Source organism: Maniola jurtina, chromosome 2 (assembly GCF_905333055.1).
Source record: "Maniola jurtina chromosome 2, ilManJurt1.1, whole genome shotgun sequence".
NCBI lineage: Eukaryota > Metazoa > Arthropoda > Insecta > Lepidoptera > Nymphalidae > Maniola > Maniola jurtina.
Window position 1 is genome coordinate 2,011,242 of NC_060030.1, and position 12,597 is coordinate 2,023,838.

The 12,597-nt window shown below is 40.7% G+C and overlaps 1 protein-coding gene across 2 annotated transcripts; it reads right to left on the bottom strand.

The window, feature by feature from the left end:
- Window positions 1-1,123: 1,123 nt before the first annotated feature.
- LOC123877306 lies at window positions 1,124-12,574 on the bottom strand. Of its 2 annotated transcripts, XM_045923929.1 has the most exons (17): window positions 12,311-12,574; window positions 11,109-11,336; window positions 10,553-10,714; window positions 9,897-10,121; window positions 9,342-9,542; window positions 8,233-8,392; window positions 7,393-7,542; window positions 6,877-7,004; window positions 6,431-6,532; window positions 5,760-5,881; window positions 5,330-5,459; window positions 4,507-4,660; window positions 3,719-3,833; window positions 3,336-3,386; window positions 2,688-2,835; window positions 1,811-1,981; window positions 1,124-1,350 (listed from the first exon to the last, which is right to left on the bottom strand). In XM_045923929.1, exons 1-17 carry the CDS (start codon window positions 12,452-12,454, stop codon window positions 1,162-1,164), a joined length of 2,580 nt encoding a protein of 859 aa, XP_045779885.1. In that variant the 5' UTR covers window positions 12,455-12,574; the 3' UTR covers window positions 1,124-1,161. The 2 variants fall into 2 exon arrangements, with proteins under 2 accessions (XP_045779885.1, XP_045779890.1); XM_045923934.1 differs by lacking the exon at window positions 3,336-3,386.
- Window positions 12,575-12,597: the final 23 nt, after the last annotated feature.

The window sequence follows — 12,597 nt, forward strand, 5'->3', positions numbered from 1 at the left end:
TGCGAATGGAATAAGGACGATATTAATTTGTCCTTCCGAAAAGTGCCCGATCAAATGCTTTCGCTGTCAGATGTTTGGTCTTCGCTTATCCTAAGCTTAATTTTATATAGGTTAATTATTATTTAAGATAAATTATGTGTTATGTGTAAATGTTTGTGATCGTCCAACCGTCCATTTATTATCTTGGGCCTTTAGGCCTGAATGAATTGTGAAATTAAAGTATTTATTGGTATCTTTTTACAACTTAATAAATGAAATAAAACACATTGCAGTCAGTGTAAATTATATATTTAAAATAAATAATTATTTACAATTATTGAATGTTTTATTTTTCGGCAGTACATAGTACGTACCTTAATAAAATATACCTTGGGTAGTAGGTTGCGTACGAGCAATGTACATGATACCATTCGACAGCGCAATTTGATATGAACTCAGCCGGGCGATTCGGTAAGTTATCGTACGTACGTTATCGTTCGATAACTTACCGAATCGAGTGTTCTGAATCGCCCGGCTGGTTGGCCGTTATTTTGACATTGCAGTTCACAAAATGATAGACCCCGCAGTATACACCATTGACGTATTATAAAGGTTTACACCATTTACACAATGACCCAAGTTCTAATAGCACCTCCACATGCTTGCGACATACAGCCAAGCATCGATAAACACCACACAGTACTTTTTAATTTTTATAGACAATATTTAGCTTGCAGCCAATCGGATCGAACGACAAGCGCTCCCAAGCGTTGGCAAGCATACGGAAACATCCATCCACACCCTTGCCAGTGTTTGTTGTTTGCTGTTTGTTGCAAGCATGTGGCGCTGCCATAATAAAGTAAAACAATGGTGCCAACATGATGGCAAGTTATAGTGAACGTTCAACGTTCTGTAGAAAAACGTGGAGGCTTAGCGGTAGTAGTTCGCAGAAATGCTCCATTAGGTATCTAGTTCAATCTGAGATTGTTTTCTAACACCCATTGCCACTTTTTGACACTCTCTTTTAATAATAATAATACTCAAGTATAGCGCAAAGAGCAATGTATCTAATGTAAGTAACTTAGTTACGCTTACATGTTTTTCATAGGTTGAAGTCAAAAAATAAAATAACTAAGATCATATAAATAATCACAATATTTATTCGTAGTTCATTGCGGGTTGTCAGTGTTTGCACTTGCAAATCTCTGGTAGCGCGCGCGCAGTGTATGGCGCGCAGGCAGGACCGCACACCCGCTGTGCTTCGGGTGAGCCTAATGGTAGCAGCTTGCCGGGATGCTCCATAAGATCCACTACGTAGTTTACTCTGAGCAGACCCGCTGGGAAGTTAAGGGGTTTGTCGAGAATTTCATTCTGAAAAATATTGTTTCTTTTAAATTCAAGGACCGGCCAAGTGAAAGTCAGACTCGCGCACGGAGGCCTCCTTACTCGGGTATTTTTTCCGACATTTTGCAGGATAAATCTAAAACTTTTATGCATAGAAATAAATAAAACGTGTTTTAGAATATATAGGTAAAGCAGTTTCATATGATACCTACCCCACTCAGTGTAGTATACTTTGGATATTGAAAATACTATTATTTTTTTTGGGGAAAACCACAAATTCACGGTTTCCGGATTGTTTCCTTTACTTGTGCTATAAGACCTACCTACCTGCCAAACTTCATGATTCAACGGGACATGAGTCAACGGAAAGTAAGTACTCTATAGGTTTCTTAACAAACACGCAACAGACAGACATACAGACAACAAAGTGATCCTATAAGGGTTTCATTTTTCCTTTTGAGAACTAAATAACAGTTCAAATTCATACCGGGTCTATTTCAGGGACAGCGATCTCACACCAGGCATGAGCACTAGAGCGTCTATGCAGAGCGCAGGGCAGACCACATCGGTCGGCTAGCACCTTATACAGCAGGGCTCGCTCCAACTGGCCGCCACACTTGATGTACCCCAGACCGACTAGACGGGAGTTGAGCTCATGCTGAAATGTAAGTTTTTTTTAAATTCAATATAGGCAAGCGCTTGACCACAATCACACTTGATGGAAAGTGATGATGTGGTCTAAGATAGGACGCGTTTACCTAGAAGGTGCCTACAAGGTACAAGGTAGAAGAGTACAAGTTTCTGGGCGTAAATTACTTATCAACATTTAAATCAGATAAATGGCACATAGTTTTACTAGTTCCTATGATTGTTGAATGTCCTGACTTAATAATCGGTGTTTGACAACTGTTCAAATCAGTATCTTTTTATCAAACATCAAAACACGCGCTTAGTATAAGAGTTTCTATGAAATGCTGGCATGTGACGTCACAGTGATTTAATATAATCGTTATTACATTCAATTATTATCAGATACTCAAATACCCCCGTTGTACAACATCCTTTTTTCCACACAGTCTCAAACTGTGGAACCAACTCCCATCGGCGGTGTTCCCACTAGATCACAATATGGGGTTATTCTAGGGGCGCACCAACGAATTTCTGAAAGGCCGGCAATGCATCGGCGGTACCTCCAGTGCTGCAAATGTTCACGGGCGGCGGTAATCACTTAACATCAGGTGACCCGCCTGCTTGTTTGCTCGCTATTTTTGATTTAAAAAAAAATACACAGCGATTTTATGCAAAGCGTTGAGCCAAGTCGCGCAGCAATTTTAAGTTTCGCGACTAGGCGGCTTTGCTCTTACCATCAGGTCCGCCAGATGTAAGTTGACACTGGGCATGGAACAATCCTGCTCCTGTGTCAGGCCGCACATTTGCTCCGCCACGAACTCTCCTAACAGTTGCGCGCGTTGCTTGAGCGACGTCGACACTTCATCGCACTTATCGCGGTACCTAACCAGAAGATATTCTCAGAATTTTGTTGTGGTTATTGTTACTTTTCATACTTACCAAAAGTCGAAGGTTTTTTTTTATATAAAACACCACCACACTATTTTTTGTTTGACCACACTAAACATGACATATTAGCCATCACTAGCCATGTTATAAATGCGAAAGTGTGTTTGTTTGTTGGTTTATTAGTTTGCCTTACAATCATGTCGACTCACAACAGAGATCGACGTGATTCTTTGCTATGATATAGTTAAAAACCTGGTTGTCTCCAGGTTTTTAACTTGCTACTTGCTATCCCGGAAAATCTAAGAGTTCCAAAGGGATTTTTATAAATGTAAATCCACACGAATGAAGTCGCGGGCATCAAAGTCAAGTTATAAGCAAAGGCTCTAAGTTACAACTTACATCAAAAAACTTCAATAAAGATTTGGTTTACGTAACAATGTATTTTTCTCTTTAATCAAGTCAAGAGACTTTTAAGAAAGAAGTAGGGAACTTACCTAACTTCATAATGTGCGTCTTCTATTTCGAAGTAGTGTAGAGATTTAGCACTGGAATAAAAAATCAGTTCATATTCACAAAGATTTTCAAGATATTTAAAGTAAGAAACAATCTAAACAACTTTCTTTTTCATTGAACTTCATTGGTGAGAAAACCTGCATCCTGAGAGTTCTCCATAATGTTCTCAAAGATGTGTGAAGTCTGCCAATCTACACTCGGCCAGCGTTGTAGACTATGGCCAAACTTCTCATTCTGAGAAGAGACCCGTACACAATGAGCCGACGATGGGTTGATAATTGTTGTGAGTATCTCAGAATAATGTCAGTTGTCAGCCGCATACATGTTTATTAGCACAACATGGTGGCAGCGGTGGGATACTTACGGGTCGCCAAACCAGAGGCGCAGGCGCAACAGATAGTTGCGCAAATTGACGTCGTCAGCTATAACGGGGATCCGATCCGACCCCGATGTCGTCAATCTTGATTCTGAGCGACGATCTGAAGGCAAAAGTTTTGGATTAAGTGTTGCACCACTTGTTATCTTTCAATAAAATACTGGACCAATCTTGAAGAAGTTTAGCACAGCAATAGCATTCATCCTGGAGACGGATAAAGAATACCTTTTATCCCGAGATGACAAAGAGCTCTTACGGGATCACGGGAAAATCTAAATATATAAGGGGAAGTCGCAGGCAAAAGAAATTTTCGATAGGTAGGCGACGGAATCCCTCTGCGTCAATTTTTTTTTGTAAAAAAAAACAGGTAACTATTCTTCTAGTCTTCTTGGGTTCAACTGTTATAGAGAGCATATAAGCGTATTTTCTAGGATCTAATCGGACAAGTTCTCAGCTGCCCTAAAGAATTTGCCAGTAATAGTTGGCAGATTGGTTGATTTTGAGTATCAAGACAGACGGTTTGTTAATGTCCGCATGCTTTGCAAAGCATGCAGTAGTAACAAATGGACACAACATTAATTTTTATTATAGCTTGTAACTGGTGCCAATAAAGGTACGAATTATTGAAAATAGCGGCGTTAATCATTGCCTCTCACACTCCCTCTCACACCTGTGTAGTGAGTATGAGTGAGATAAAATAATTAGCGCCGCTTCGTTTCGATTCGTTTCTTTATTGGAACGAATATAATATCACAGATCATATCAATCCAACTCACATGGAGACCTGATATCGAGGCCGGAGGCGACGTCGTAGGCCGGTTGGTGGAACATGCAAATGTATACGGGGTCTTTGTAAGGCTCCGGTGCGACGTATAACTGGTGTACGGTGGGAAATGATTCGCCCAAGCGCTTTTGTGCGTAAAAACCTTCCTGAAATTGGAGAAATAATACAGTTCGATTTTGAATTGGGCCAGTAAACAAATAAATAAATATTCATCTATTCATAGATACTCATCTTTATTTAGATAGAATTTAGATTTTGAAAATCACCTGGGAACTCTTTGATTTTCCAGGATAAAAAGTAGCCTTCAGTCCAGGTCTTCAACTATATTCATGTAAAATACCAGGTCAATATCGGTTGCGCCCTCGCAACGTTATTGAAGGACGAACGAACAAACCATGACCATTTCCGATGGAAATGAACGTTACTTTAAAAAAACTGAGTAAGGGCGATTACGCACTGCATCCAATTCGAATCCATGAAAATACGTTCCAAAGTAGTCATAGAACTATTCGTAACTATTGCTCCAACTTCCGTCATCTGAGTTCTCTCCGTCATCCGTGAGAATATCTCGGATGTGCCTCGGACTCAAATCGGACATATACGTAGGGGAAAGGGGAGTATTAGTCATGATTAGCATGGCGAATATTCTTTTAAAAAAAAAGTGAAAAAAAAATGTCAAAGGTGAATCGCTTGGATTTGGATCAGAGAGCGCGTAAGCAATAACCGAGTTCATTGCGAGTTTTTATATGCGTGTTTTCATGGACTCGGATCGGATGATTTAAGGAATTTAAGTTCAAAAATACTAAAACTAGAACCTGTGTAAAATCATTGATATCCAGTCGTCCGGTATACGCAAACTTCGCAGAGGGGTGATGGCGGAATATCTCCTCTAATGCCGGCTCCCACGCGCTCACTACGTACCGAGCTTGTTTATTTTCCACCATACTGCAAGTTATATACCACTTTTTAAAGTTGGCCCTTATGTCCGTCTAACCTTTTAGGGGCTTCCGAGACGGTCAAACACGTAGTTTTGTTTTGCTTAATCAAGCTGCTTGACGGTCGTATCAAGCTGCTTGATACAACCAAGCAGCTTATTCAAGCGATGGTACGGAACCGTTCAGTGTGAGTTCGACTGGCACTTGACCGGTTTTTTTGCTTCAACTCTACTTGATGTCTAAACATTAACGAAATGAAATTGGATATATTTAATATGCTACGAGTATATTCTGTTGCGAGAAAACTTACTAATGGATAGTCCCAAGCTCAAGGTAAACGTCTGCCCCTTCCTCCGTGACGCTCGCACAAATAAGCGTGCACAGTGCCGTGCGCAGGCCTACGTGCTCAATGCACAAGTTGCTTGAAATCACCTACAAATTAACTATACAAAGAATACAAAGCTTAATTTGCTATAAGCGGAAAAAGGCGAATCTATATGGTACAACATGCCGCATGAGACATGCACTACCCGCCCTCCCACTGCTGAGTATACAGGAAAAGCCAGCCACCAAGCAAGCCCCAAATACCACCACGCAACACAACACAAATCCACCACGACGACGCACGTTTCGCTCCGACACCGGAGCATCCTCAGGAGATGTAGACCTTACAATGCACAATTGCGATTTGAGAACATTATGGAGAACTTTTAGCATGCAGATTTTCTTACCATGTTTTACTTTTCCTCACGTTATAAAAAAAAATGGTTTATTGCCGCCAAAATTTTACAAAGTGACTACTTATTCTAAAGCAAGTGATGCACATAACTCCAAAAATTACAGGCGCGTACCCGGAATCGAACCGCAGACCTCCTGAATAGATTGACTTGGTAACCACTAGACCAAAATGGTTTCCAAGGTTAAAATCAATGTAAACGTCATGATGTGGTCAAGCTTGATCGTGAAAAACCAAAATCGTACCTCTTCGCCTTGTTTCGACGTAAATAACTCCTTGGCTACATCTTCCCTCATGAGTCCTCTCAAAACTGTGCATGTCATTATTTTCAAATAAATATCGATGCGCTGAAAATTTACAGGGTCATTATTGACTATGAATAACAAAACCGGCCAAGTGCGAGTCGTACTCGCACAGAATGGTTCCGTACCATCGTATAAGGTAATATAGCACTATGTACTTTCAAATTTCCATGGCGGCGGTTTTAAAATTTTTACTAAATATGTGTTTGTTATAGCGGCAATAGAAATACACGCTTTGTGAAAATTTTAACTCTCTACTGTTCATGAGATTATAGCCCATTAACAGCCAGACAGACAGACGGACTTCAAGTATGGATTCCTAATAAGTAATCAATGAAGATATTGCTTTATATTCAATCAAATTAAACCTGAAAAAAATTGTTATTTGCCTGTAAAATGTTAAGCAGTTCCTGCATGAAGTCAGCATTGAGCATGGCTTTGGTGCTGACGTGGTAGTTCAGCAGATTGATGTAACATTGCACCGCCAGCCTCTGCGCTTCTATCGGGTTGTCTTTAACTGGAAATGTGATAATAATATAAAATATGTTTGGTACGCTCAAAGACCGAAAACGCTTATTGAGCGAAAAAAACAGCTCACAAGTCACAACGCGTTGTGGCAATCACTAGGCCACGACGCTTCTGAGCACTAAACCAAAACAAAATCTGGTATCTAACGTATTTGCACTGAATATATTTGAAAACCTCCACTTTTTAAAAATAATTCAGAATAAATACTTAGAGTCTGGGATTTTCCTTGATATCTGAAGACACTCTGTTTTTAAGAGAAGTCTCTTGCCAATGGGATGTTAGGTAGGTATCTACTTGTAGCAAAATTGTTGCTGGTATTTCTGGTACAGTACTTGTGGTAAGTTTTAGTAAGATGAATTCTATGTGAGCATACTAACACTTCTTGTTGATATTTCTCAAGGAAGCGAAGGTCTTCGGCTCGACGAGACTGAAAGCCGCTTTAGGAATGATGCGGCAAAGCTCTGCCAATGCGCGTAGAGAATTCATGCGGATATAGAACCACACCGCTCCGTCGTCACTGAGAATAGCTAAGGATAATGAAAAAAAAAAATATTTTAAAATAAGAATAAGAAGATAACAGCACGAAGAAAAAAAATTGCAGAGTGGAGTGCGACTGTGGGTTACTTTCTGAATTTATTTATTTACTGCTTTCCACCAAGTATACTTAAAACTAAATGATAATGGAAAATACGAGGACATCGCTTCACCCGCTTCCACGCTTTCTGCGTGAACACACATTTAAAAGGAGATTTACCAGAAGATTTAGAATCTGACAGAATTTCGTGCAGTATTTCTTAATTAACTTAGTACAAAATCAGTAAAAAAATACATATATGAAAAATCTTAAAACACTAAAGGTCTAGCGCATAACTCAATAGGCGCCTGCGACAGCGGAGGGATGCGGGAGGGGTGACAGTTGTCACAAGTTGACGAATGTTGTCTTTCTCTAAACTGTTAGAATATCTGCATCTTTTTCTTTTTAACATCGCTAAAAAAGGACGTAATATGAATTTTACATTTAAAGAACCCCAATTTTAGTGCACGCTACAAAAACAATAGGCTCGCGACGTGCAGCTAAGTTACGAGATTTGACAGCTCTAAATTAAATTAAAAACTATCAAACCGTATCTGTCCTTTTCATTGTTACATTAGTAAGAAGAGGATACGAATACTCTAAAATTTAGTTGTAACTACTCAGAATCAAACTACCAACTTACCGCAAAGCGCTTCAATGATGTTGGTATCCGACATTCGCACAGCGGATGGAAGCAACTTGGTCATGTTGGCAACGCCCATCGCGGCATCGGCTAACAAGTCCACGTTGGAACTGAGCAATTGGTGACAGAACACCAGGTCCGTTCCCGTTTGATACAGAGCCTGATATAGTGATTTTTATTTTTACGTGTTTACTTTATAGGAACGCCTTAATAAATGGGAAACGCATGGATGGGATATGTTGAAAATGTATTCAGTTCTATTCAGCCGCAATATGATCTAATGATATAGTGCCCGGAAAACAACTTGAACATTGACGCGATTGGCTGGTGAATGGCGGGTGCACGCGATTGGTTGATCAGTCGATCCTTGTTTATCCCGGATTCGGAATTTTCCCCCACTTCTTTTTTTCTTCTATCTTGACAGGTTTCCGCACCTAAAGGCGCATTTTCACTAGGCGACATGTCGCAGATACTTGTCGCTCGACATTCACGTAGTTGTCTCTGTAAAAGTTGTGGGACAATGTCCCGCGACATATGACTCGTTCTCATTGGCCAGTCGTGATCAGTATGTCGCCCGAGGAAGTAGTGCTGTTCAGTGCAGTGGAACACAAAGCGACACACGTTCTCACCACTCAAAGCCTGTCCGGCGATTGTCGAGGGACACGAAGGTCGCGCGCGTCGACGCTCGCAGACCATCGACTAGCGACAAGTTGCGCGACACGTAAATATCCCAAGCGATGTCGGACGACGTCGGGCGACATGGCGCGGGACACGTGAATTTCGTGTCGAGCGACAGAGTCGCGCAACAAATGTCCCCTAGTGAAAATGCGGCTTAATAAACGTTTCCATCTATTGTTGGCGCAATGCCCCGCCCCGCCGGAGTCGATACTCTAGCCCCCCAAGCTCGCCCCAGAAGCTAAGTAGACCGAAGTGCGACCCTTAATCATGTCTTTCCAGCGTATGTCTTGCAAAGCCATATTTCGTTTTGAAGACTGGGGTATCTTAGTATAAGAGAGTCACCAATTACACAGTGGAGTTGACTAAATGTCCGTGACTAAAATACTTACCTACTACGTGTACCACGTAGAAAGAGCTAGATATTTACTAACATCTCTCCCATTAGCAGTAAAGGACATCCTAGTCAGCACAGCTAGGCAGTGGGGCTTCATAGCGGGCAAGGCCATCTCAAGGTACGCCAGTAGTCGAAGGATACACCCCGACTGGTACAGATGGCTTGCGTTCTCTTCAGTCTCCACGTAATTGCGTAACACGCTTAACACTTGGGTGTGGACGTCACGGAACTCATAGGACTGTAGAAAAATATTAAGTCAAAAAAAAAAGTCAAAATCATTTATTCAAAGTAGGTACAATTGTACTCCTTTTGATGGTGGAATTTGTTAAACTATTTAGTTTATTTATTTTTAGTCAAAAGCTTTTCTGGATGTTTTTGAATACCTAATAATATAAATCTTTTGTTGCACTTTCTTCTTGAAGAGATCAGAAGGAAACTAGCTAATAAGGTCGGTAAAAAGGTAAAATTTAGATGTGCATCTCTGGACTTAGGTGCAAGAATCTCTTGAGGGCAGGCTTTTAGCAACTCACTTGAAATTGTCCATCCACCTAGTGACATGAGGAATTTATATAAGGAATAGAAATAGATTTACCTCCAAAATGTCGCAAAGGTCCAGCACGCCAGTGGACGCGCGGAATGTCCTCTGCACATTCTGATCCTTGTATCGGCATATCAGCTGGTCCACGGTCTTCAGGGCCGCGTGCTGTATCGCCAGATACGAGCTCTGCATCAGAGCTAGGATGGACGGCCAGCTGAATTGCTGGCTCTTTGTTACTTCTGTAGCGCATATGGGGTCTTCCAGCAAATTGCTTAAGGTCTGGAAAAATAAGCTGTTGTTTCGGCTAGGGGCAAGTCTATTAGGTGGAATGAGACATATTTGAATGGTAGGGGAACGCCATATCAACGTAGATAAGTCGAAGAATTTTCTTGCGATATTGATCTTAGCTTTCGGAAATTATTTAGATCGATAGTAGATATACTCGTAGAGCAACTTGAAAGCAAAATAACTATATGATTTTTATGGTTTTTACTAGTTATATCTCCAAAACATTAAAGCAGAACACTATGGTCAGTTAAATTGTAAAATCATTCCATAAATGTAGCTACGTTTTATACATCTGCAGGAGACAATACCGCCAAGGCAACATCAAAATCATCAAATTAATCGTAGTAGAATAGGTAGATTTTTAGATATTTCCCAACAAGGTGTTTTCCTATAGGTTCATACTTATTTTGCGAAAATAGTACCTGTAAACAATTCTTCTGAACATCCGGATCGAGGCTGTTCTTCATACGAGAGCAAAGACTGTTGAGAATGTTAGCTGACACCAGTTGCTCGCAGCCGAGAGGCTCCCTCGTCAGTTCCGACAACACCAGCGACGCAAACTCCAACACGAATATATCCTCTATCTGTTTCAAGTACAGAAAGATTTTACTTGTGAAAAGCTTTCTTGCCACTTAATCCATTTGCAAGATTCCATAATTTGCAAAGTAAATCAATCTATCAAGCATAAAAATCTTTGCTAGCTTTTTCGCATTTGCAATATTAGTATGGACTATGGGAGTATGGATAGAAGTTGATAGACGTTTCATAGGTATACCCTTCTATAAATCTGGTCTGGAAGGACTGTAGGTGATTTCAACATCCTCCATCCTCTTGAATTAAGTTATTCAGCGGTTGTTGCAATTTGGTATACTGAACTAGTTAGGCCATAAGTGAGATTTTCTCATTTATCTCAGGCGATAAAAATCTAGATCCAAATCCAGCAATTAAAAAAGTATAAGCAATAGATTTCTGACTTACCTTTCCTATCATAAAGGCAACTTTCCTCAAGTTCTGCGGATCAGACAACACCTGCTCCGGGCCACGGGGTAACTGACACAACTGAGCGAGGGCCTTCAGCGCGAACCGCTTGATGTTCAGCTCGGGGTGCTCAATGTGAGGCAGGATGTACTTGATAGCGTTCAGGTTGAACAACACGTAACGGTTTTGCATCTCTTGAGCTGCGAACTTCGTTATTGCTCGCAGGGTCTGTTAATAGTTGTAGGTATGTACTGCTATAGTAGATTATTGCTAAATGGTAATAAAATTGGTATCAGGAAGGTCAGCCGTGTTTCTTGCTGGTTCTTCTCGGTAGGAAAGGCATTCTGAACTAGTAGTAGATGCCCTTGACGATTCAAAAGTGTACTTGTAAAAGTTTAATTGAATAAAAATATTTTGAATTTGAATTTATCGTAGTCAAAAACCTACATTCCGCCAAGGTGGAGCCGAGGGGCAGCGTTCTCTTATAAGTCAAACTTTATTTAGATATCATGATCAACCCATTTCCGCCCCACTACTGAGTACGGGTCTCCTCTCAGAATGAGAAGGGTTTAGGCCATAGTCTGCCACGCTGGCCCAATGCGGATTGGCAGACTTCACACACCTTTGAGAACATGGAGAACTCTCAGGCATGCAGGTTTCCTCACGATGTTTTCCTTCACCGTTAAAGCAAGTGATATTTAATTGCTTAAAACGCACATAACTGAAAAGTTAGTGGTGCGTGCCCAGGATCGAACCCCCGACCTCCGATTAGTAGGCGGACGTTCTAACCACTAGGCTATCACAGCTTTATTTAGATAGGTTCTATGCAATGGCATAAAAGTGGTGACGAGCGGCAACTGGAACAGGCTAACCCTTTGAATCTCCACCATGTTTTCTTTTCATTAAACTAATGCCAACCCTATGTTCCCGTAAATAAAACTGGCTTTAAGTTGTTATCAAAAAACTTGGCTGTATTAGTTATACTCCGTAGTTTTGCATCGGGCGTAAGTCAGCCAAATGCCAACTGAGCTGTCCCTACTCCCAATACGTCGTCGTACGCACCAGTGTAAGAATGCACCTTCGTGACTCGTGTAGGTACTTACCTATTGTATAGAGCAGACCTTCTGTAACATTTTTTTTTTTTTGGTAAAGCCTACACGACCAAGTAAAAGGTCTGAAGATTAACGATGGAAAGACATTACCTGACATAATATTTCGGGCTCAGTGGATTCAAGGAGTAAAATCGCGGTATGAGCAGTCTCCGGCGTGATATTATAAGGATGGAATGTAAGGTCCTTCTTCTCGGCGGACCGGTTCTCCCTATCCTTTTGTAGAGGTTTTGCCATTTTCTCAAAAGATGGGAGTACGCTTAAATTGAGCTTATTTATTCAAAAAAAAGTAAATATCGTGGGGGAAACATCGAAAAAATTATATTTTTTTTAAATGTCTTTGTGACACATTTTGAAGTTTTCATTTCCGACATTCAAGC